Source organism: Neovison vison, chromosome 6 (assembly GCF_020171115.1).
Source record: "Neovison vison isolate M4711 chromosome 6, ASM_NN_V1, whole genome shotgun sequence".
NCBI classification, from domain to species: domain Eukaryota; kingdom Metazoa; phylum Chordata; class Mammalia; order Carnivora; family Mustelidae; genus Neogale; species Neogale vison.
Window position 1 is genome coordinate 10,139,778 of NC_058096.1, and position 25,135 is coordinate 10,164,912.

The 25,135-nt window shown below is 44.8% G+C and overlaps 1 protein-coding gene across 5 annotated transcripts in view; it reads left to right on the forward strand.

Moving 5' to 3' along the window:
* The window catches only part of RUNX1 (RUNX family transcription factor 1), a 247,645-nt gene extending 223,241 nt beyond the window's left edge, over positions 1-24,404 (forward strand). For all 5 annotated transcript variants that reach the window (XM_044250971.1, XM_044250967.1, XM_044250968.1 and 2 more), the window contains 2 exons: positions 14,159-14,320; positions 19,856-24,404. In XM_044250971.1, the coding sequence (XP_044106906.1) occupies positions 14,159-14,320; positions 19,856-20,331 (638 nt within the window). In that variant the 3' untranslated portion in view covers positions 20,332-24,404. The remainder of the gene's footprint in view (positions 1-14,158; positions 14,321-19,855) is intronic.
* Positions 24,405-25,135: the final 731 nt, after the last annotated feature.

The following is a 25,135-nucleotide window of genomic DNA, read 5'->3' on the forward strand; positions in this document are numbered from 1 at the left end:
GGTTGTTCACTTCCAAAGATGTTACAGAGCCAGGCAGCTATAGGATGATTTCTCGCTGCCTCTTCTCGGGGTGGTACACAATACAAAATAATAATAGTAATAATAATAAACCAATGAGAGCAAGATAGCCAGTGAACACAAAAGGAGATGTTAGAATAGGTTTTTGTTGGTACTTGCATTTTCTTGTTGAAAAACAGCAAAGACCCTGAGGTACAGAGGTGTGGACAGAAGCCCGATGTTATCTGCCCCCTAGAAATCCTGCCTGGAGTCCAGCAGCGGGCGGGATCCAGAACTCAAAAAGACGGAGGCAACTGGTCCTGCTCAGTACAAACGGTGCTTTCAGTCTTTCGTAAACAGCCTGTGCCCCAGGGCTCAAATCCTTCAAAAGTTTGCCTAGGTAATTGCGTTTCATTGCTGTCTGGCATGTGCTCATCTGTCTAATCTAGGGGTTCAGACAGCCAGGCCAAAGCCTGCGAGACTGGAGGAGAACGAGACCGTGAATTTAATCCACTTGAAAGACAGACTAATACAAGTACGGCTAACTCATTATTTTAAGTGATGGGAGCAGAAAAGGGTATGGCACTTTCCATAAAAGGGTTTAAAATCGGCACAGTGCAGCCACTTGGCAGTTGGAGGCCATTAGAAGAGAAGGTGGAACCGGGGCGACAGGGGGATCCTTGCTGCCGCCTTCTTGTTTCTGGAAGCCTACCTCCACCCCACGACCACAGTGGGGTCGGAGAGAGACGCCACCCACCCTCCCTCCCTCCCTGATGCACAAATTCACAGCAACAGACACCACCTTTTATTTGAGGTTTGGGGGTGCTGGGGCTCAGTTTCAGGATGAAAAGGGGATATCAATTGAGTAAGGACTTCCCAGTCAGCCCCACAGAGCCCAGAATTCCAGGCCTGTATGCAGGAGCAAGGATCCCTTCCCCTGTGTCCACTGAGCACTGTGATTAACAATTATTTCTTTTCTTTCTTCCTTTTGAAAGTCAAACCAGTTTTTTTTGTTTTGTTTTGTTTTGAGAGTATATGGTAACTAGGTTGGGGTGGGGGTAAAGGCTTCAGTCATCACACAGTAAGAAACAGCCCTCTATGAAGAACCAGAGGTCTGCCCCTGCCGTGTCACCAGCCTGGCGTGGGGGGCAGAGGGAGTCACGAAGAAGGCTTCGGCCTTCTCCGAGGTGGTGGGCTTAGAGAGTGTCTGAGGCCTCTCTGTGCACTATCATTCCATGAGATGTTGGAATGAAACCTTAGAAATGTTGATAGTGATTTGCATCATTATCTACTTACATGTGACTCATGCCCGGGAAGCTTGGGAAAGGCAAGCACTAGCCTGTCCCTTCCCAGGTGGCAAAGCTGACGGTCAGCTCAGGGGTGATGTTGTTGGTCGTTTACACCTTCGTCTCACCCAGGACACGGCGTGCCAGTTTCAAGTCTGGGTGCCAGGCCATGAGGCTGTGAGAAAGAGTCATCCCAAATCCTGGCATAGGGACGGAGTTCTCCCTGGGCACAGTGTGACGGCTGAGGCCATGCGGGCAGACCATGGTCCCCAGACACCCTGGTTTCCACAGGGGCTCCAAAAGATTCCCAGAACACCCCTTCTCTTCTCAACACCCCTGAGTTTCTCGTGTCCTGTGCCTGGGGTGCGTGCCTAGCCTGGGCTGGGTCTTCCTCAGGCACCACTGGCATTTGGGGCCAGGTCTTTCTCTGCCATGTGGGGGCCACTCTGTGTGTTGTAGGATGGTTAGCAGCACCCCTGCCTCCACCCACTAGATGCCAGGAGCAGCCTTCACCCTAGTTGTGACGACAGAAATATCTCCAGACATTGCCCAATGTCCCCTGGAGGAGAAACAGCCCTGTTGAGAACAGTCTGGGAAAGTCACAAGGATCTCGTCGTCCACAGTGGCGCTCCATGCCAGCAGCAAAGGGGAGTCAGTCACTTGGGCATCTCTACTTGGTAGTAAGTCAGCTTTGAGGCCTCACGTCTCTTCTCTGTAGGTCATCCCTTTTGTTGAGCAAGAGTTTCCTAGTCTGCTATCTCACACACTCCTTTAAAAAATTTTTTTTAAATTCTTCCATGTTAGTCCAAGTCACTGAAAACCTATTGCTTCTCTGAGAAAGCCTTCCTTGACCTTGTAAATCAAAGCAGTCCTCTGGAGGGAGGTTTCCCACTGCTGGGCTCGGTATCATCTTTCTCAGGGTGACCTCATCTATTAAAGTATGAAGGTTGTATTTGAAATGCCATTTACTTTCTCTAAGTCAATAAATGAAGCTGTGGATCTTTAGATCATCAGAGGTCTGCTTATTACCAAGAGTTTTTGTGTGTGTGTGTCATTTTTTAAATCGAGATCTGTGTTAGAGTTTAAAAGAATTCCGTCAGATTTCCATTTGCCTTTCTGAATCAGTTTGGGGTGATATTCCTCTGCGAGTGTAGATTGCCCCTAGATGAATCTGACTTTATTAGTTTATGTCCTTTGTTCAGAGCACCAGGGATGAGCTTGTGAAAGCATGCGCAGCTCTTATCTTCAAAGCTCTCCTTTATGCGGCAAAAGTGCACCTCAGCAACCTGTGTTACTAATCTGTGGCAGTCCCAATTAGTTCGCATCAAGGTCAGTCCTTTGCGGGGTGCACACTGGCTGCAGACTTAAGGGAACCAGTTCCTCTTGCACTGAGCTCGTGCGAAAGTCGGGGAGAAGGCAGCCGAGGAGGCATCAGACAAAAGAGGGGGTTGCCTGCTCCCCGAAGAGAGGTTGATAGTGACTCTCCCTACCCTGGCTCACAAGCCAAAGAAACTCAGTTATTCTAAAGAACCCATAACTAGCATGGGAACCTGCTGCCCCAGGAGGAGGCTGTTTGGGTTCTCCCCCACTGTCTTGCTCGGATGGCAAATATTTGAGTGCTTTTGCAGTTGTTGCAGCATAACAAAAAGTGTAAGAGAACTATTTCTTGGGGACTTTTGACGAATGGAGAAGCCTTGGGCTCAAGAAGTGTAGTGAACACGACCCCTCCAAAACTGTGTCTGTGAAAAAAGAAGTTAGAGCTCTGGGTCAGGAGCATGTTGAGTTTTAGGAATGAAGGGTGATGCTGAGCTCACAGTGGCCCATCCTGCTGTGTCTCTGAGGCCACCAAAGGAAGATAGTGAATCTGTGAATCCTGTAGGTCTCAGGTCTCCAGTGCAGGGGGTGAGGCCCCTCTTACGTGAAGAGAATATGCGTCCTTGGTCTGCTGTCATGTCTATGGGAGAATGAAAGGGTCCGTGGCCAACTGGAATGGCCAGTGCCCTTTAAGAGGGAGAAATTCACTGTTTGATCTGTTCAGAGATGTGCCCTATAGTCCTATGAAGTTCAGAGCATTGGAGGTGAAGGGAGGGTGGGATTCACACCACATTTGCTGCTGCTCCCCCCAAGCATGTGCCTGGGGCCAAAGGCAGGATGGATGCTTGTGGAGGTGCAGAAGGGGGCGGTCCTCCCAGGGCCCCGGCCTCCTGGCTCCTGCCTCTGGGAATTCCCGGAGCTGGGCCTGATGTGTGGGAAAGGAAAACAAAGGGTGGGTGCAGGTAGGGGGAGAAAAGTCATGGCAGGACAGCACAGCCGGCAGTGAGCGTGAGGAAAACAGGAGCACACTGATGCAGACACTGAGCCAGTGGTTTATGGAAGGAGGCCAGGCACTTCAGCTTGAGAAACTCACCCTACCCTCCTTCAGGTGGGGAGCAAGGAATGGAAGCTCTTCAAGAGAGAGTGGCCGCCGTGCAACCACCTTGGGCTGAGCAGCTGCAGTGCCGCTGCTGAAGGAGGCCGGCGCTCAGTGGAAGGAAGGGCTTCTGTTGCCATATGCAGCCTGCTGGACCCTCACATGTGCTCACCTCAAAACCACGTTTTCCCTGGGGGAAGCAGTGGGGAAACTGAGTCTCCAAGGGATTAACTCATTTGCCGCCAGCACACCTTGAGTAAAGGACCAGTCAAGGGCTCAGCCCTAATCTCTCCAACTCCCAAATGACAGCCTTGCTCTGCTCTTGCTCTGGCCCTCATGATTGTCTGAGGGACAGCCTCAGGACATAGTTCCCAAATCCTGGAAATGTTTGGGGACAACAAAAGTCAAAGGCTAGTGAAGCATCCTTGCGGGTTCCCTGCCAGCACTCTCTAGATATGATGTGGTGTTGCATCCTTTGTTCCCCCCTTCATATGACTCCTGATTTTATTAGAACTCCATGCTTCAGTGTGTGCTGCTCCAAACCAGAGTGTCTGGGTGAAAAATCCAGAAAGGATGCATTCAGGCCCATGCTGCATGGGAGTAGGGGATACAGTGGCTGCTTGAAGGGCTTCAGCCACTCTAAAATCTGTCAAACCATTGTTAACTTTTTTTTAAAACCACTAAAGTGCTAAAGTAAAATCTAGGTCGCAGCTGGGAGAAAGCACAGCGTGAAAGCTGTGATCACGCGGATGGGGAGCGTGGCTTCCTGTCATGTCCGCCCTGCACTACCTGTGTCTCCCACGAGAGATGTGTCTGAGTCCAGATGTTGGCTGGAGGGAAATACACTGACACAGAGGGCTGGGGGCTGCACAGCTGGATGGAGTGGCCTCAGGGGAAGCCAGGCCACAAAATGACGTGATGCATAGCTGTTGGGTGCCAGATCTCTTTCTGAGCTGGGATCCAGAGCGTCTCCTCCAATACTGACAACTCACTGTTGTCCTGCAGCCCTGGAGGCCCCAAAGCGAACATCACTCCTTTTTTCTTGCCTGCTGCCACTCTGAGGCATTACAATGACCCTGGCAAAGCTTGGCCACGTTACTTAATAGGAGCTGCCCCAAGTGACTGCTCTTACTGAATCTGCTTAGTCAGAGAAATCGCTGGTATCTCTTTGAGAAGTCCTAGGGACTCCCCCTCATCCTCACAGGGCCTTCCATTGACAGTCTAGACAGTGGCTTGGCTTTGACAGTCTCCCATCCTGTGCCGTGGCCAGTGATGCTCAAACCTGCATGGTCCTCTTTATAGCATGTGCTATCCCCGCGGAATGTTCCTTTAGATTATTCTGTTTCTTTAGCTATGGGCCATCCCAGGTGATGCCATGCCTCTCTTGCGTGTAGCTTCCCCCTTCCAGGTGTCTGTCACTTGTTTCTGCGAGTGAGGGTCCTCTTGCTATGTCAAGCACATGATCCCAAGCTAGAGGCTGCCAGAGATCTCCCAGCGATTGACATGGTATTTCTGGCTCATCCCTTTCCAGAAGCTGCAGAGAGGGTGAAGGGGCTAGAGAATGAGGGGACGGGAACCATCTTTACTGCCTGTGTTTTGAGATTTTCCCTGAAGGAGAAGGGAGGAAGGGAAGGCAATTAATAGGGTAATCATTTGAACCTGGCCAGTGGGCTGGCCCTACAGGAATTTACCCAGCCCACCTATAGAATCAGTGGGGTCCTGGAAAGTGTGTTCCAGGGCAGAGGCACAGAAAGTGAGAATGCAGAAAATCTTTACGGGAAGGGTATCTGCAATGGATGTTTGTTTAACAAAGTCCAGGGCAACTGTCTGCAAGTCTGCAAGGGAAGACAGGGGAAGACCAAAAGGTACCTTTTGTTCCCTCAAAACTGTGCTCCCTCCACCCCATGGGAACTGAAGGCTACTCTCTCTGGCCCCGGGACATGGTGCCGGCAGAGAACAGGAGGTGTTTATCCACACACCCATCTTTTCTAGAAGCCAGTGACTTACCCCCCAGCCCTTCATCAGAGACAACTGTGCCTGAGTCCACAGCTCTTTTCCAGACGTGCCTCAGACTGATGGGGCTGAGGGGAGAGGCCTCATGGCAAAAGTTGAACTGTTTCCCCTGGGAAGTGTCTGGCAACTCTAATGAGGACCGGCACTTTGCATTTATAGAGCGCCTTTCATCTGTGGCTCTCAAAGCTGCTCCACAAACATTAATTAACTCTCACACCTGTGAGGCAGGTGAGGCTGGTTACCCCCATTTTTAGAGATGAGGAAACAGGTTTGAAAGGAAAAGGGCTGTGGTGAGCCACCAGGGCTGGGGGTGGCTCTGCTGGAAGGGACTGGCTTTCTGGATTCCCAGCGCCCTGACCCAATGGCCCTAAGCGCAAAGCCAGGGACCCTCCCTGGGACCAGGCTCCAAATATGGGTCCCAGAGGCTGTGCGTGGGGGAGACATGGCCACACGCCTCCTTTTTTCCATCCTGCAGGCAGCCTGCCACCTCCCAGGCCCTGCGATCTGGACAAGACCCCTCAAAACCCTGAAGGCCTTTAAAATGCAGCCTCCCTGGGCAGGTCTCTGCCTGGGCTTGGTGCTGGATGCTTCTCTTCCAGTAATTGCTGGAAGAATGAATGCATCTTAGCTCTACATGACTAACCAAGATGTGTATAGCCGGCAGAGACAACGGTTGGCAAATACCAGAGCTATTTCACAACCTCGCTTTTTCCAGGATCCAAAGCTGGTAGGAGCTGACTCACATTATCATGGGGTTTCACTGATAGCAACAACGTGCAAATCTCGTGTCTGCTACCTGGGCGCACTTCTAAGTGACCGCTTAGCCCTCCTTCCTTTTGCCGTGCTGCGTTTTGACTCCCTGCCACAGAGGCCAAAGGAAATGGCGCTGAAGGACAGTGGGACTTCCAGGGAAATGCCTCTTTCAAAGCAGAGAAGGACCCCGTGCCTGGGGCCACCACAGCATGGAGTTTTAAAGGTAGCAGCAGAGCCCCAGGGGGCATCCTCTTGTTTGCAGAGCCGAGATCTTCCCTCCCAAGGGTCCAAGATGGGGAGATGCAAGCTGCCACCACCACCACCCCCCCAGGGCCCGCCCTGACACATCACCCTGGAAACTGACTCACATCTCTGAGCCCTGAGTCATATCCTGTTGTGCGTTTGGAGGCATCCAAGAGGGCATTACACCAGCTACCCATGACTGAGGTGAATCTGAAGGGCACCCTGGGAACTACCCTGCTGTCTTCCAAACAGAAAGAGGGAAAAAATCCTCCAGGGGAAAAAAAAAACCAGGATGGCCCTGAGGGTTTCTGTGTTCACCAAGCAGGTTTGGCTCTTAAAAATAGACGCCAGGGCCCCATGACATACATAACTGTCTGGTCTCTGTTTTTAAACGGCTCTGAAGGGTTACCAAAAGGTCGCATCTTTTAAAGATATCAGCCAAAGAGCCAAGGGAAGGGCCTTCTAACTATAATACACACCACAGAGCTGCCAACCTCCTCCTGGCCCCTGACAGAGAGAAGATGATTGTGCTGTTGGGAATCCAGGTTTTGAGGGTGGGCATTCAAGACCCCAGAGAGGTAGGTGGTCCGAGTCAAACCAAAAGGGGTCTCTGGCCATGCTCCTATGTGGGCTGGTAGGGGCCTGGGGCCAAAGTTGGACGTTTGAAAAGTTTCAAAGAACAGCTTTCAGTTTTGTTGATTTTCTTTGTCACCTTCCTGTGCGACACCTTCTTTGTCATTCTGTTTCCCCGATTGCCACTTTAATTCTTATTATGTCTTTTCTTCTGCTTGCTTTTGGCTTATTTTGCTCTTTTTCCTCTAGTTTCCTAAGCTGGGAGCTTAAATTATTGATTCTGGACCACTCTTCTTTTCTAATATATGCATTCAATGTTTTAACTGTCCCTGGAAGCACTGCTTGCACTATGTTCCACAAATAGTGAGAAGCTGGATTTTCATTTAGTTCAAAATGCCTTCTAATTTCTCTTGAGAATTCTTAGTTTACCCATGGGTTACTTGGAGGTCTGTTGTTGAAGCTCCAAATATTTGTTCTAGCTAACTTTCTGTTGTTCGTGGGTGGTGGTAGTGGTGGTGTTGCTGTTGTTTTGTTTTTAGTATTAAATCCGTGCGGCCTGAGAATAAACTTTGTATGATTTCTGTTCTTTTAAATTTGTTAAGGTGTATTTTATGGCCCAGAATATGGTCTGTCTGGGCAAATGTTCCCTGTAAGCTTGAGAAGAAAGGGTATTCTGCTGTTGTTAAGTGGAATCCTCTATAAATGTCAATTACATCAAGTTTGTTGGGAACACTGTTCAGGTCAAAATGCCCTAATTTTCTGCCTGCTTGATCCATCAGTTACTGGGAGAGGGGTGTTGAAGTCTTTAACTAAGTGTATTTTTCTATTTCTTCTTGTACTAAATCAGTGTTTGCCTTGTGTTTTCTGACACTGTTCTTAGGGGCTTACATATTAAGGATTGTTACATCTTCTTAGAGAACGCACTCTTTCATCATCTTGCAATTCTCATCTTATCCCTGAAAATTTTCCTTTTTCTGAAGTCAGTTTTATATTAAATTAATACGGCTACTGCCTTTCTTTTGGTTAGTGTTAGCATGGTCTTACTACATCTCTTTACTTTTACCCTGAGTCTTTATATTTCAAATAGTTTCCTTGTAGACAACATATAGTTGGGCCTTGTTATTAACTCATTCTGATAATCCCTGTCTTTAAATTGGTGCATGTAGAACATTCATACTTAAGTGATTATTGGCATGGTTGAATTCATATGTACCATGTTTGTTTTCTATTTCTATCTTTGTTTCTCCTTCCCTGTTGAGGTATAGTTTTGTAGAATATAGAATTCTAGGCTGGTGGCTTTTTTTTTTTCCTTTAAACACTTGAAATATTTACCACACTTTTTGCTTATATGATTTTTGAAGAGAAGTTAGAAGTAATTCTTATCCTTGTTGCTCTCTAGGTAAGATGTTTCTGTGGATTATTCGGTATTTATCTTGGTGTTCTCTCTGCTTCTTGGATCTGTGGTTTGGTGTCCATCATTAGTTTTGAAATACTACTGGCCATTAATACTTCAGATGTTTCTTCTACTCTGTTTTCTTTTCTTTTTCCTTCTGATATTTCCACTATGCATATGTTACACCTTTGGAAATTTTCCCAAAGTTCATGAATGTTCTGTTTTGGGTTTTTCTGTTTGTTTGCTTTGTTTTCCTTCTTTGTTTTTTCTCTTTACCTTTTAGTTTGGGAAGTTTCTATTGACATATTTTGGAGCTCATTGATTCTTTCCTCAACCATATCTAGTCTATTGATGAGCCCATCAAAGGCATTTCTCATCTCTGTTACAATGTTTTTCATTTCTAGAATTTCCTTTTGTATCTGAGAGTTGCCATCTCCCTCTTACATCACCCATCTGTTCCGGCATGCTGTCTCCTTTTTCCATTAGAACCCTTAATACATTAATCATAATTAAATTCCCTAGCCAGTAACTCCAAAATCTATGTCACATCTGAGTCTGGTTCTGCTGTTTGTTGTATCTCTTCAGACTGCTTTCCTTACATTTTGGCATGCCTTGTTATTTCTGATTTGAAAGCTAGACATGAGGGGCACCTTGGTGGCTCAGTCAGTTAAGCCTCTTATTCTTGGTTTTTGGCTCAGGTCATGATCTCAGGGTCCTGGGATCAAGCCCCACATCAGACTCCAGGCTGAGCATTGTGTCTGCTTGAGGATTTTCTCCCTCCCTGTCCCTGGCTCTTCTCCATGCTCACACATTCCCCTCTCTGTCTCTCTCTCTCTCTCTAAAATAAATTAAATAAATAAATAATAAATAAATCTTAAAAGAAAGAAAGAAAGAAAGCTAGACGTGATTTATCAGGTGATGGGAATGGAAATTTTACTCAAGTAAAACTTGAGTGTGAGATTTTATGGTCATCTAGCTAGGAGTTGGGCTGTGCTTCATGTTTACTGTAGCTGTAGATGTCAGAGGCTTCAATTCCTCTAATATCCTTGTTTTCATCTCCCTTGTTGTCTTTAGACTTCCCTAAGAACTCTTCTCTAGTCTCTTTGAGCTGTAACCCACTGTTACTATACTGGATCCCATGAAAACCTGGAAGAGTTCCTGATGCCAATCTCATGAAAGTGTCCCCACCCCAGTCCCCATACGTGCACAAATGACTGAAGCTTTTAGAAGTTTCTTACTTTCATGGTAGTCTATACTTGGTCTCCAACAGTTTATCAAAATTACCAGTTAAGCGTTCCAACCAATTTACAGCTCCAGCAGCTTCTGGTCGTGGTATGCACACCTCACTCAGATCTTCTATAGTCACCTGCCTCTCAAGATTTCAGGGTGGCAGTTTGCCCTACAGTCTCAGAAGAAGAGTCATGAATTATCACTCTGTTCAGCCCCTTCCTTGTAAAGAGGGGAGTGGTGACCCCCAAGCTCCTTGCATTTCAGAGCTACAGCTGGAAGCAGCAGAACATCTTGACATCAGTTATTTGATAGGGTCATTTTTCACTCTGGAAATATTTTGATATTGCTGCATCAAAAGGTGAAAGCACTCACTTTCTTACTGATGTATGCCATTGATCCCTCTGAATTCACCACTCACATCCACCCTACCTTATCCCCAATCCCCCTTCTCTGACCTCATTTCAAATGGAAAGGAGAGGGGCTCTGTTTTAACCATTTTTTGATGATCAGACATCTGAAAATAACCCATCACAAAACGACCTCAGTAAAGTGGCTGCATCAAAACATTATGTAACCTGAAAAAAAAAAAAAAAAACAGGAGGCAGAGAGGCTCAAATTTAAATTTTCTAATCCAGTCGTTTTATTAATGGACATGTGTACTGATTGAGATTGGGTCTTTGCCCCCTCTATCCTTACCTCAAATCTCCAGTTTTCTTGCCCTTTACCACTTAATCTCTGTAGCCCAGTTCCTCCCAGGTGCTGAAGACCAGCAGGCAAACTTTTTATCAGTGAATGGCATGATATTATTACTTGAACCTCACCCTGGAGCAGGAGTGTATGGCCTTACCAATAAATTATCAGATAAATCCCTTGGCATGGGTTTATTTTCCTTTTTAATAATATAATCATAAAAAGTAGTCAGATGTACTGAGCATTTAATGTGGCCAAAAACTGTGCTACTTGCTTTACATATGGCTTATCTCACTTATTCTTCACTACTATCATTTGAAGTAAGAGAACTACATACCAGAGAAAATAAGTGACTTGCCCAGGCTAAAGGTAGAATTCAGACTGAAATTGATCTATGATTTAAATTAGGTGCTTTCCCTAGTCTGTTCCTTGCAGAGGCAGAACATAAGTGCGTAATAAATGCCATTAGGGTTATCTCTAATGTGGGAACAGCTGTTTGCAAGTCCAGATTAGGCAGATAATCCACCAATTCACCTGAATACAGGTCCGCCACTAGCTGTAATTCCCTAAAGGCAAGGACTATAGTCCATTCACTACTGAGTCCCCAAAACAGTGACCCTAGGAAAGCAAAAATGCTCATTGGCAACATGAATGAATGAGGATGTGAATAACTTCATGAGCCCATGAATTAATGAACAAACTAATTAATGTGAATGAATAAATGAAGCAACTCTCAGCATGACAATCAGTGCCCCAGGAAGAAACCTTTCCAAGCATCATCTACTCCCAGGATCTTCACTGATACCAGACTAAGAAGCTCCAGTGGGAAGTTAGAGCCCTCCTCTAACTTCCTCTTCCCAGAATAGGTGTATTTATTGTTACAAGCACTGTTCTTCACCCCACCCTTCCACCTGAATCTTTCTTAAATCTGATTAACATACAAGTTCAGCAGAGAAATACTGTATACCATCAATTTGAATTAGAATCCTACATTATTGGAAGGGGCTTTGAGATCATGTCTTTTCAGAGAGGAAAATAAGGATGTATAAACAAGTGGTTTAGGCTCAAAGACAAGCATGGAGGCCACTTATCCTACTTATCGTGCCTCTCCTTCCCGTGGTTGGGGTGGCCCACAGTACTGCCACATATTTCCACACCTGCCTTCTTGTGTTCACGTTGGCCCATCAGAACAACTGGTAACAGTAAACTCAGCATACACCATATCATCAGTCCTAGTTTTTTTTTGTTCTATTTGGTGCTTTGGGGCTTTTTGTTAATAATACACATAGAATTAGAAAATACCCAAAAAACCTGACATGAGAAGCTCGCCATCACCACCTTCTGGCCCACCGCTGGCAATGAATCCAAACGCAGCTCACTCTGGTCACATGAATGAAAAATGATAATGCAGGGGTCCTTTGGGGTTTTAGTGCTAGCCCTCCTCTAACGCTGGAAAGCTAAGTTGTGGTGTGAAGCAAGAATGTTGAATCTAAAACCCTGTGTTAAAAAAAAAAAAACAATCACAGAACTTGGACTTTAATCATAAAGATCATTTTACCAAAGCATATTTTTTAAAAGGCTGTGAAACATTATGCAACGTTTGCATGGTTTAATTATGAGTTTAGAAAAGCCTAGCACAACTTTTTCACTACAGTAAAACATGACAGAGCATGAATCATGGCATAATACTTTATGCTTACTGTGGTTTTAGACATGGGGTTAGGGGTGCTGGGCTGTCTACACAGCAAGACATGAATTACTGAACCGCAATTCACACCCCGGAGGACTTTATGACAATTATAAAACCTCTTTTGTTTGCTTCTTAAATGATTAAAATATTTGAGTACTATATATTCATCTAGCAAATGTGTATATCTAGGACATATGCATGTCTTACAAAAATATCTGAGTCTATAATTTATTTTTCACTTGGAGCAAAACCCTTATAGTAATACAGGAATGTTGAACAATCTGCTGTTTTGCTCTTTGCTTTCAGTTATTAGAAACACTGTTACCTGTAAGGCTGTGCAGGATCCTTGACTATAGTGGATCTTTCATTGCCACTGAGTTTAGAATGGACCAGCTATTTTATTCTCTGCCTTCTGCTCAAATTCCCCCAAATTCAGAATGGAACGAGGACCCTTCTTTAATATTAGATTTCAGAGATTCTAAGTGAAAATATTTGCCCAGATATTCCGAGCTTAAAAATTGAGTTATTTGAAAAGAAAGAAACCGATCCACATGAGGGACGGGGACTGGGAGGGAGGGAGGAGTGGGGGGGCAGGTAGTTGGCAGGCAGAAGAGCCAGGGATCCAGGTAGATCTCTAAACCCCTGATTCTGTTATCCACTCTGCCGGGCTTCAGACAGATAAACAGAAACAGCAAACTTGAACTGCTGGAAAAGAAAAGCCCCTGAAGGAAGGAGAACTGGATATTTCACAACGAGTAGAAAGAACTCACTTCTTTATGTCCTGGCACATACACACCGAGCATTTTCCTGAGAAATGTTGCTCTTTCTAAATTTACTCCCAGCTTCTTGTAGCTCTGGCTATGAAGACCCCTGGGAACTAGTGTAGTCCACAGAGAAGGTGGGACACAAAGAGAAAATCGATGTTTAACCCTAAAGAAATGGAAGGCTATCTTGTGGGGGGACTGTTCCCATTCAACTTTTCTTACACGTGTTGCCTGAGATTAGAGGGTTTGTTCATTTTTTTCTTCTCCTTTTCATCTGCACTGTGATGCTTTTGAAAACTAAGACTCCTATGAATGCTGGAGTCAAATTTACAAAATCCTCTTTACCTAAATCTTCTGAAGTCAGAGTTTTGTCTCTTCTCTATCCCAGGCCCCACTTAATGGCTGTCTATAAAACACTTGCTCAACATTCTGCCCTTTAAACATTGCAAACTTGAGGTCTTGAAAAGGTGCAGGACACCTGTCAGTCTGGGTTGGTAGAGCCAGATCTCCACTGCTGGGCTTGTGAACGAATCCCCAGGTCTCATCGTCAGCTTCCCAGCCAGACCTTTTCTAAATTCCTTGGGAGAGAATTCACCTAAATAGAGGATATTTAAAAGTCCTTGGCATATTTTTGCCAAAGTTAAGAAAAACAAAAAAACTCTATGTTCTTTTTTGCTTACTGAGCCCAGATGGATAGGTGATCCACCTGAGTTTATAAAATCTTTCTGAGGATGAGAATTGTAACTCTTGCTAAAGCCGAAATTGTCTGGGCGGTTGATATGTGCTGTAGTTTAATAGGTGAGCATTAACTTCTACCTGGAAAGCATATTCAACTTCTCCCATCATTGTTAGCATGATTAAATCAAACCTCTGGAAGAAACAGTTATCAGAGGAAAATCTTCAAGAATCACACATAAACTGTATTTCAGTGTCTCTCGGGGGAGGGTGGAAATCATCAAACAAAAGCAAATACTTGGACTTACTAGACACTGGTCAGCAGGCCACAGGCATGTATAACATATTTAAACAGAGGTGACTAGTTTTTTATTAAGAGATTTGTTTTTTCTTAAACCCCACCCCATTCTACATTTGATTGACCTCTCTGATTCTCTGCAGACACAAGGCAGATCCAACCATCCCCACCGTGGTCCTATGATCAGTCCTACCAGTACCTGGGATCGATCGCCTCACCTTCCGTACACCCAGCAACACCCATCTCACCTGGACGGGCCAGCGGCATGACAACCCTCTCTGCAGAGCTTTCCAGTCGACTCACAAGTAAGCTGCTTGAACACACCCCTTGAAGTCAAGCTAGAGTGGAAGGTTCGAGAGACTGGAGATGCATAAGGGGTTGGCAGTCATTCAGGGGAGGGGGTGGTAAAATTGTGGTTTAAATACAAGGTTGTCTAAGTCCCGTGTCCATTCACTGATTTTCCCTGACATCTAGCGAGAGAGATTATGAATATGAAAGTAGAAAACGATTCTTTGAGCATTTCGGGGTTGCTCACATTTGGCAGAGAGAGGTAACAGCTGGGGGATTAAATAATATACAAGGCCAAAGGAATCATCTTCTAGGACTCAGGAGGGACTGCCCATTTGATGGTGGCAAGCTTTCACAGGTCATGTGAACAACACTGGGGTACCTGTAGAATGGGAAATAGCTACACCTCAAATGAGACATTTTGAACTAAGAGCTCTTCATCCTGGATTAGAGGAACAGAATGGAAAGCTCGGGTGTCGTGGTTAGCATAATTGTTGTTAATACGAGCTCATTAAATATTAGTCATTTAACCTATGAGACCTTTTGGGCTTGGCACTCACCTTTGCTCGTGGGCAGGGAAATCAGAGTTAGAGAAAAATTCCTTTGTTGAAAGCAAAAGAAGAAACTCCCTGTTTGGAGCTTTGAAATTGGAGCTGGACCAAACTGTGAAAATACTTCAGAGAACTTCAGCATTATGAAGCCTGCAAACACACTTCATATGCATGGGGAGGAGGGTGGTTGTTTTTGCTTTTCAGCTCTTGAGATCAGATTATAGTAGATTAGGGGGCAGGCAAAGGGGCAAAGGCGTCATGTCTGCCATCTTAAATGTCGGATAATGTGGTGTTTTCCAGACAGTTGTGATTACTTGAGATTTCACCAAATGCTTTAGCTTCTTTTCGGAGCTTCTCAACAGCACCATCATTGGCATCTGGGGCCAGAGAATTCTTTGTGGTAGGCGGGGAGGGGGGTGGGTGGGTGGGGGGTGCTGCCCTGTGCACTGTAGGATATTCAGCGGCATCTCTGGCCCTTAGATACAGCAATAGGTCCCCTCCCCTGCACAAGATGACTAAAAATGTCTCCAGACACTGTCAGATATCTGGAGGGCACCCAACTGTCCCCTGGTTGAGAACCACCATCTTCGAGTATTCTTAGGTGCTGTGGTAAAATGAAAAAGCCAACTTAGTTGCCCACTTTTTGTATCAATGCCAAGATTTTCAGGGCACCTGCTGGCGTAAGGAGTTGAGGAAGTAGCATAAGAATGATGACGTCTGTTCAGCTTGTTGTTTCAGAAGTTCTGTTCCCTCAGGACCAGTTTGACTCCAAAGGCACTTGTCAACTTTTATTGATTCTTCTCAGAGCACTGCTCTGCTCTCTACATCTAAAACAATCACTGTTTTCCTTGGTAATGTGCCTGCTGTGGGTCTCTGGGAATGTATTACGTAAGACTTTTGACTTGGTCACCACCCAAGATCCGCACCTTATGGTTTCAAGAGCCCTCAGGGGGCAGCCGCTCCAACTGACCAGTGTTCAGATGCGAGGGTGACTTTTCTTTTTTTTAAAGGGAATGGGTAATGTGTGCTCCCAAGTCCCGTGTTGCTGTGAACGCTTCTGAATAACTGGGACCTCAATTACCCAAGGAGTAGGGAAAGGACGTTTTATGGTCTGAGGGTGTGAAGTACACAAAAACCACGTCCCATTTCAGCACCCAAGAATTATCCTTCCCTGTCTTGGAGGGAGGGCGGGAGAGAATTCCAGATGAACTTTCCCCGGTGGCAGAGAAAGGCATGGGAGATTGCTCTTCAACTTGGCAGATCTCCCTCTGAGAAATCAAGCCTGGAGTGCGGGCCTGAAAAACCTTGTCATATGCCTGGGGGCAGTAGGGGGTTGCAACACATGAAAGCAAAGTGGCTGCCCTGGCTGCCAGCTTTGAGAACCTGACACTGCTCTGCTCCTGTTTTTCCTTTTAATCCCGCCCCAGAGCTCTGTGTTCAGCCCCTCTCCCCACCCCCAGCCCCACCTGGACTTCCTTCTGCACGGGGGACTTGCACACTCTTTCTCTCTTTCTCCTTTGCAGACAGTCTCCACACCTTGTCTGAAAAGAGATGTCATCTGGAGGTTTTCCTTTACTTTTTTTTTTCTTTAAAAAAAATTAATGTTTAGCTGCCAACCTGGGCGACAGACAGCATGCATTAATCTGAGTCATGCAAAAGATCCTTTTAAGGCTGCCATTATCTGCTCAAGCTGTTTAATCCTTTGGGGGCAGTGGGAGGGGCTGGAGTGGGACAGCTTTCATCCACGTCAAGCTGTGGAACAAACACTTGAGCTGTCATGGCAAATATTTAGCCCCATCGGTGGGGAAACATTTCCAACTAAAATACCTGAACCTCCTAATCCCCAGATTTCCTACTCTTTAAAAGCTCCCTGTGACTATCTGGGGTCTCCACCCCCACCCACTATGGAATAAGGGGGCACCGGGCCAGCCCAAAGGACAAATGGGTGACAGTGGGCTGATTGGTGCATGACAGTGGGGCTCAGTAGGAAATGTCAGACGAGACATAAAAATGGAAACAAATATTTGAATAGATCATTTGAATCAGAACGTATCTAGAGGGCCAAAGATCTTTTATTATCAAAATGTGTGGGGAGAGAAAGCTTACTTTTGTCCAGTGGTGCGGTGGAGACAGGAGAATCACGGGCAGTATTGAGGATCTTTCAGATACTCTGCCCACAAGTGAAAGAACTATTTTCCTCTAACAGCTGAGACCATAACATCATTGCATTACTTATGTCCGTGACCAGCCACGGACTCACTGGGGATTACGGTAACTTGGTACCATCACCACATTACCACGTAGTTGTTGGAACAGACTGGCAGAGCATGTCCAGACATCGCCATGAAACAGGGTGACCTTTCATTCATTTTCCAGTGGATTCACCTTTTTGTCTCAGGGCAAATGAAGCAAGAGGAATACTGGGCGGAGTCATTAATTTGTGTCCAGAGTCTTGCATCAGATGCCAACAAATTGATTGTATTTGCCTAATGCTCTTCCTCCTACCTCAGCTTCTCCCTAGACTATAGAAATCTAACTGGAAAAATGGAGTCAAGCTTCCTGTCACAGCTCTCTGGGTGAGCAAAAACAAGTGACACAGAGCTTGCTCACAAACGGCCCCAGTAAGTGGCCAGGGACAAACCGTGTGGAATGAGGTGCGGCCTGGCTTCAGGACGAGCTAGAGTGTGGCCGTGGAAGGGCAGCCCCAGAACCACTGTCAGTTTACAACGTTTTCCCTGCCCACATGTCTGACTGGCTTTGAAAAGATTAACAGGAGTGTTTGTTTGAAAGTCAGACTCCTGGTTTCCTCATTAGCACAGAGATTGGCTACAGGCTTTGGTTGTTTCTATAAACTTTAATTACCTCTCTGATGAGGGGTATATACCTCCTCATCACATTCACCCCAAATTTATAGAGGAGTTTGGAAAGAGAGAAAGGGGAGAAGGGAGGGGGGAAAGGGGGAGAAAGGGAAAGAGAGAGAGAGAGGGGGGATGAGAGAGTGGAAGAGAGAGAGAGAGAAAGGCAGAAAGAGAATGAGAACACTAGCTCTCCCTGCTGGAATAATAGGCTTGAAATATGAGGAAGTTGATCAACCCCGGATGCCTTCCAAAAACAGATTAATCCACCCTGGTAGCTTTCCTTTCAGAGCAAACTCTTGGCTCTGTCAAGTTTCTCTATGGGCCTGAACACAAAAGGACACAGACTACATGCCATCCTGAACTTGGACTTACTTTGTATGTTGATTTGGGAGCTTAAAAACTTTTAAACATTTAATTTTGCCTCTGCTGTCTTTTGGGTTTGCTGCTGTAAAGACTACAGCCCTGGCCCAGTCATTTGATTAAGAATTCTGTGGAACAGGATACCATCTTACATCTACATGGTGATTCTCAGTCGGAGAGTGGGGGAATGGTTACCCTGCTTCACCCTATCCCCAGAACATTTGGCAGTGTCTGGAGACAATGTTAGTTGTCACAATGCAGGGTATGGGAGCGCTATGGACATCTGGTAGGCAGAAGCTAAGAATGCTCCCAAACATACTACAATGCAAGGGACAGCTCCCCACACCCCCAACAAATATATATCTGGCCCAAAATGTCAACAACACTACTGCTGAGAAATTGATCTACAGGACACAAGGAACACTTCCTGGCACCCAAAGCCCCTAGTAGTTCCCAAGGGCAGCCTATGGTAAAGAAAAAGTTTCCCATGGGCAGTCTATGGTAAAGAAAAATGCAGAAGGATGCAATGAAGGCCAAAGCCAGTTTCTGAGACCAGAAATGCAGAATCCTAACAAAGTGAGTTTTATAGACAAAGTTTTGCCATTCCTGGTAAAACTTAAACATGTGGAAAAATGGAGCAGATAAATCAAAGCCCTGCAGCCATTTGTGTTAACAAATCATTGAAGCACATGAGGGAATACCAGGTGACACTGAGGTCCTATTTTGCTAAAAATGTGGAAGTAGTCTAAAGGCACATGAGAGGGGAGGAAGAGTGGTATTGATACTCACTGACAACCACTCACAGTCACTACTATGGCATGCATTAGGTAGAATCATAATCATTAGGTAGAATCATAGAATCATGCATGACAATTTTAATTGTTTGAAACCTACAGAAATAGCAGTTTCCTGTGATTCAACATAAATATTATGTATGCTGTATTATAATGTTATTACATATTAAGATTATAACACAATATCATATTATATATGATATATTCTATTATTAATCTATGGATGCATCTATCTCATACTATCATATAATTACTATCATATAATTTTATAAGTTACATATTGTTATATTAATATCACAAATTACATTTATATTAATATTAGCATATTAATATATTGATTATCGACGACTGGCAAACTTTTTTCCGTAAAGGACCAGATACTTAATATTTTGGGCTTCCCAGGTCCCACGGTTTGTCTGTGTCATGACGACTCCACTCTGCAGTGGTCGTTCTTCAGCAACTAGGAGAATTCCTAATAGGAGTGAGGCTCATTCCAGTGAAACTTCATGCAGGGCAACGGATATGTGCATTTCACATAATTTTCACGTCAGAAAATACTATCTTCCTTTTCACTTTTTTCAACCATTTAGAAAAGTAACTCATTCTCACCTTGGGGGCCATACAAAAACTGGTGGCGTCGAAAAGGTGGGTTTGCCAACCCTGTCATTACCTCGATATTACAGGTATTATATTATATTTATATATAGTATGTGTTATGTTACACTGTATTACATCCTATTATATTGTAATGACATTGTAGCCTATCCCACCTTACATTCCGTGACTCCCCGAGTCACCACCCTCTGTCACCGCAGACCATCACACCACCTCCCTGCCCGCTAGCATGCTGGGTAGGCAGCCAACTCCCTTGGCTCCCGGGGCAGCAGCATTCTGGGTAATCATCCAGTGGGCGGGCCGCGGGCGGGAGAACCATGGCCTCCCTGGCTCCCATCTCCCACCTCACAATCTTTTCTCTCCCGCCCCCACAGCGGCCCCCGACCTGACAGCCTTCGGCGACCCACGCCAGTTCCCTGCGCTGCCCTCCATCTCAGACCCTCGCATGCACTACCCCGGAGCCTTCACCTACTCCCCGACACCCGTCACGTCGGGCATTGGCATCGGCATGTCGGCCATGAGCTCGGCCACGCGCTACCACACGTACCTGCCGCCGCCCTACCCTGGCTCGTCGCAGGCACAGGGCGGCCCCTTCCAGGCCAGCTCGCCTTCCTACCACCTGTACTACGGCGCCTCGGCTGGCTCCTACCAATTCTCCATGGTGGGCGGCGAGCGTTCGCCGCCGCGCATCCTGCCGCCGTGCACCAACGCCTCCACGGGCTCGGCGCTGCTCAACCCCAGCCTCCCGAACCAAAGCGACGTGGTGGAGGCTGAGGGCAGCCACAGCAACTCGCCCACCAACATGGCGCCCGCGGCGCGCCTTGAAGAGGCTGTGTGGCGGCCCTACTGAGGGCCCCGCGGCAGCCCAGCGGGAGGAGCCCCCTGCCCAGGCCCAGCCTATGCTCTGGAGAGCCCATGGGTATGGGGTCCGTGGCCGGCACTGCGGAGGGGGCGCGCCTCTGCCAACCGGGTTCTGGGATCTCACTCTGCTCCGTACCCGCGACCACCCCCACCCCGGGCCCTGGGGCACTCAGGCCGCCTGCACCCCGAGGCCATGCGGAGCGCCATTGCTTTGGGCCCGGCTCACCTTTTCCGAACCTGACCCAACAGGAGGGTGTCCGCTTCACCACCACGTGGACGCGTCGTAAGGCAAACAGGAAGATTCCCAGAGGGAAACTGTGAATGCTTCTGATTTAGCGATGCTGTGAATAAAAGAAAGATTTTATACCCTTGACTTCACTTTTTAACCAAGTTGTTTATTCCAAAGAGTGGAATTTTGGTTGGGGTGGGGGCGGGGAATGCAACTCCTCTTGTTTGGTATCTAATTTGTATTTTTTAGTTTTCTTTTCCAGCACCTTATAAATTGCAAAGTGCATATTTGCATTTGGGGTGGTTTTTATTTTTATATATATATATTAAAAAATTGAGCTTGCTTCTTTCTTGCTTTGACAATTGAAAGAAATATGATTCCTTTTTTCTGTAAGTTTTATTTAACTTTTCTTTGGACTTTCGTGTGGTTGTTCTTTTGAGAAACAGCTACAGCTTTGGGTCATTTTCAACTACTGTATTCCCACAAGGAATCCCTAGATATTTATGTATCTTGTTGTTTAGACACTTACTTATGTGTTGATACTTTTTTATTATTTAAATGTACTTATATTAAGAAGAAAAATATCAAGTACTACATTATTGTTTTTGATAGTAGCCAAAGTTAAATGTATCACATTGAAGAAGGCTGGAAAAAAAGGATGAGCAATGTGATGACTTGGTTATCTAAATATTGTTTACATTAAACTCCCTTTCATGTTAATCAAACGAGTTGGTAGCTAATGCAGCAATGTTTTTAATGCTTTTTAGATACTGAGGGTCACTTGAAGGATCTGAAGTATGGAATTTTCTGCCAAGCTCAACAAAGGGTCTCATACCTGACTCCCTCCTTTCCAACAGAGAAGGTCAAATCTGGTTCCAGGAGGTTCAGATAGTTGTCAATGATTGCACCTCTGGAGAGGATTTATTTTCTGCCTAGGGGCTTGCTCCCTCTATGGGCTTCATAATTCTAGACGTGCTTTGTAACCATTGAATCCAAAGTAAACTATGTGGAAGAGCAGTATCCACATGGGAACCGAAAGAACGGATTTATGGGTTTCTTAACTGCTCCCTTCTGGAGTAGTAAGGAGATCATCTGAATCCAGAATTCAGATTTTTTAGCTCCAAGAAAATACTCCTATTTGATACAGTACCTGTTCATTGACTCAGAACAAAACATGTGGCTGTTCCCCAAGGCTGGGAGTGGAAGAAACTAGACCTGGTGTCTTTGGTGCCTGAAGGTCTCCAGCTGAATTTTCATAGGGTGGCTTGGAAGCAGACCTGAATAGGACAGTTTTCCTCTGTGTGCTTCCATGGAGTCACATAGGAAAGCATCCTCCCCGCTGTGCCAGACTCGATCCCAAGCTGCTCATTCAGCAGCCATCTTTACATTGCTTTCACCAGGCTGAGACCCTACCTAATGGGGTATGTGCACTTTTATCTGTGCATCAGCATGACAGGAAAGATTCATGTCACAGCTGCCCAAGGCTACAATTCAAAAGTATCCAATGTCACTGTAAATTTTTATTGGAGAATTTGGTCAGAATGCAGTTGTTGTACAACTCATAAATACTAACTGCTGATTTTCACATATGTGTGCTCAAAATGATCTGGTTGTTATTTAATGTACCTCTTAAATTAGTTGAAATGATTTCAGGTCAACTCTGAAGAGTATTTGAAAGCAGGACTTCAGAACAGTGTTTGATTTTTATTTTATAAATTTAAGGATTCAAATTAGAAAGATCTTTGGCTGCAGGCAGCAAAACAGCTGGTCTTATTTAAAACAACTTGTTTTTGAGTTTTCTTATATATATATATATATTGATTATTTGTTTTACACAGATGCAGTAGCACTTTGGTAAGAAAGAGTAAAGCAGTTTGTGTTGTCAGTCAGGTCATTCTTATCTAGAAAAGAGCTAAAACAAATCTTGGAGAAATTCAGAATATATTCATTTTCATTTTAGACATAATCCTCTCTTCATGATTCAATTTAATGTCTTATTCTCTATTATGTTTTTGCAGCAAAATTATCCTTAAATGTCAGCAAATTGAAAATTTATATTTTTGGAAAGGACCTTTGGTCCCTTGACCCCAAATCAAACCTAAGTGTTCTCAACACATGTTGCCATATCTGACCTGACAAAATGTTGGGGGAAAATGAAGGAAAAAAAATTATATTTTTCAGTTCATTTCTGGTACCTAAAGATATTCCAACTCAAAACCAGCCTAATGCCCTAGAAAGGGGATCAGACAATGCTTCACATTGAATCTTCACTCTCAAAGGCATGTATGAGGAGGGCTTGTCACTTCGTTGGAGTCCCACTGGTTTAGCTAGTCAGAGTTTCACAGACCCTTACCAGCATATTAGACTTAATCGTTACAGAAAAAATTAAATCAAACTTTAGTGTTTTGGAGATAGGTCTCACATAACACTTAATGTTCCTCTCCCCAGCAAAAATTGTATTCATTGCCTTCAGGTAAATTAAGGTGATCCTTTAATCAAGGAGACCCTTAAGCCAATAATGTAATAACTGGATGTATCTGGAAGCATTGGTCCAAGAGAAGAAAGATTAAGCCATTTCTACTGCTTGTTCATGCCTTTATTTATAATTTCAACATGGACATGTATTTTAATTCTTTTTGGTTTTTCTCACTATATTTCTTATATGACTTATATTTCTTATATGACTTCTATTTCTTTCTTCTGCTGGCCCCCTAATAACTCCTTCTGTTTCTCTTCTTCCTCCATCAAACCTCTCCTCCTTCCTCCATTCTCTTGCTTTATATAAGGAGACAGCACACACACCCCCAACTTCACACCAAGTGTCCAGAACACGAGGAACTGCAGATCTCCTCGCTTTACATAAAGGAACATGGTGAGTCAGCCTTTCTCCTGCTCATCATGGGTTTCTTCCAGCAGAGCAGAGACATTGCCAACCATTTTGGATCTGCTTGCTGTCCAAGTGCAGCAACCAAAGCCTTCCTGGACAAATTACAATCAGTGAGTTAATAGACAGCCTTACTGCTGCCTCACATTTCTGTGCAGATAAACAGAAATGCTCTGACTGGAAAGGAAATGAATGGTTTCACTCAAATGTCCTGCAATTTAGGATTGCAGGTTTCTTTCCTGAAAGGCCTGCTTCCTTAGGACATTCCATCCTGGCAATTTTTGTTTTTGGTGGTTTTGTTTTCTGGGGTACATCATGTTTGGGGTCTTTTATACATGAAAAATCAGTTAATAATCTCAGAAAACATTTTTTTTTTTTTTACATTTGAACAAAATGTCTTTTTGTTTACCTGCAGTATACAATCGTTTGGGGTTTAGTTTGTTTGTCTGTTTGGAGTTTCTCCCCTCCCTTTAGCCAGATCAGTACTGAAGAGGCTGATCATTTGGCATTTTTTTTTTCTTTCCAGAAGAGTTGCATCAACAAAGTTAATTGTATTTATGTATGTAAATAGATTTTAAGCTTCATTATAAAATATTGTTAATACCTGTAATAACTTTTTTTTCAATTTTTTTGTGTGTGTTTCTAAGGACTTTTTCTTATGTTTGCTAAATACTGTAGACAAAAATGCTTCTTTCTACTTTGTTTATTTTAGAATTAAAGATGAGCTACTTTTTATTCACTTTTGTAAAGAGCTAATAGCATGGTTCCAATTTTTTTTTAAGTTCACCTTTTGTTCTAGGGGAAATGAATGTGCAAAAAAAAAAAAAGAAAAAGAAAAAGAACTGTTGGTTATTTGTGCTATTCTGGATGTATAAAAATCAATGGAAAAAATAAACTTCCAAATTGAAATGACAGTAAAACACATCTATTAAAAAAGTAACAATGGGAATTGCAGTCCTGCTTGGACAGGCCCCACCTAGTGTCTATTTGTGTAGCAGTTACTGGATCTGTTCACAAAGCATCCTGGAAATTTGTGTGTGCTTTCTTTCTCCCTGGTACTGACATATTGAATACTTCCCTAAAGGGAACTGTCAATATCGAGGTTTAAACCAGATACCCTATGAGAGAACACCACTCCTCCAAGCCCCTGTCCAAGGTGTTTCCAGACAGGGCAGGAGAGCAGGCACTCCATTATAGTCCACTGCTCAGAGTCAGAGTGTCCATCCCCGCTGCTGCCGGCAGCATTCCCCATACCCAGCCTGGGCAGGGCAGCTGGACTGCTGCTGCCCAGGAGCCTCTGAGTCTTTACTTTTTTTGTACCACAGTTTCTTCTGTAAATCCAGTATTATCACTAGTGAATGGCAAATAAACAGTTTGGCAAGTACAGACACCATAGCACACTGGTATTGTCTTTTTCTGAAATGGAGGAGCTGGGAAGCCAAGTGAAGCCACTTCAGCACATAGAACATCTTCAAGGGAGCTCTTCATAGGCTCGCCAGGCTTCAGGTTGACATCTGTGCCTTCTCTGCCCTATGCATCCTGCATCCTCTGGTTTCTGAGGCCAGGGGGGACCAGGTAAAGCCCAGGACCCCAGTGCTGCCTCTCTGGGTATGCAGGAGCAATGTCTGTATATTTAATGTCTGTTTAAAAAATAATAATGATTTTAAAATGTTAATAATA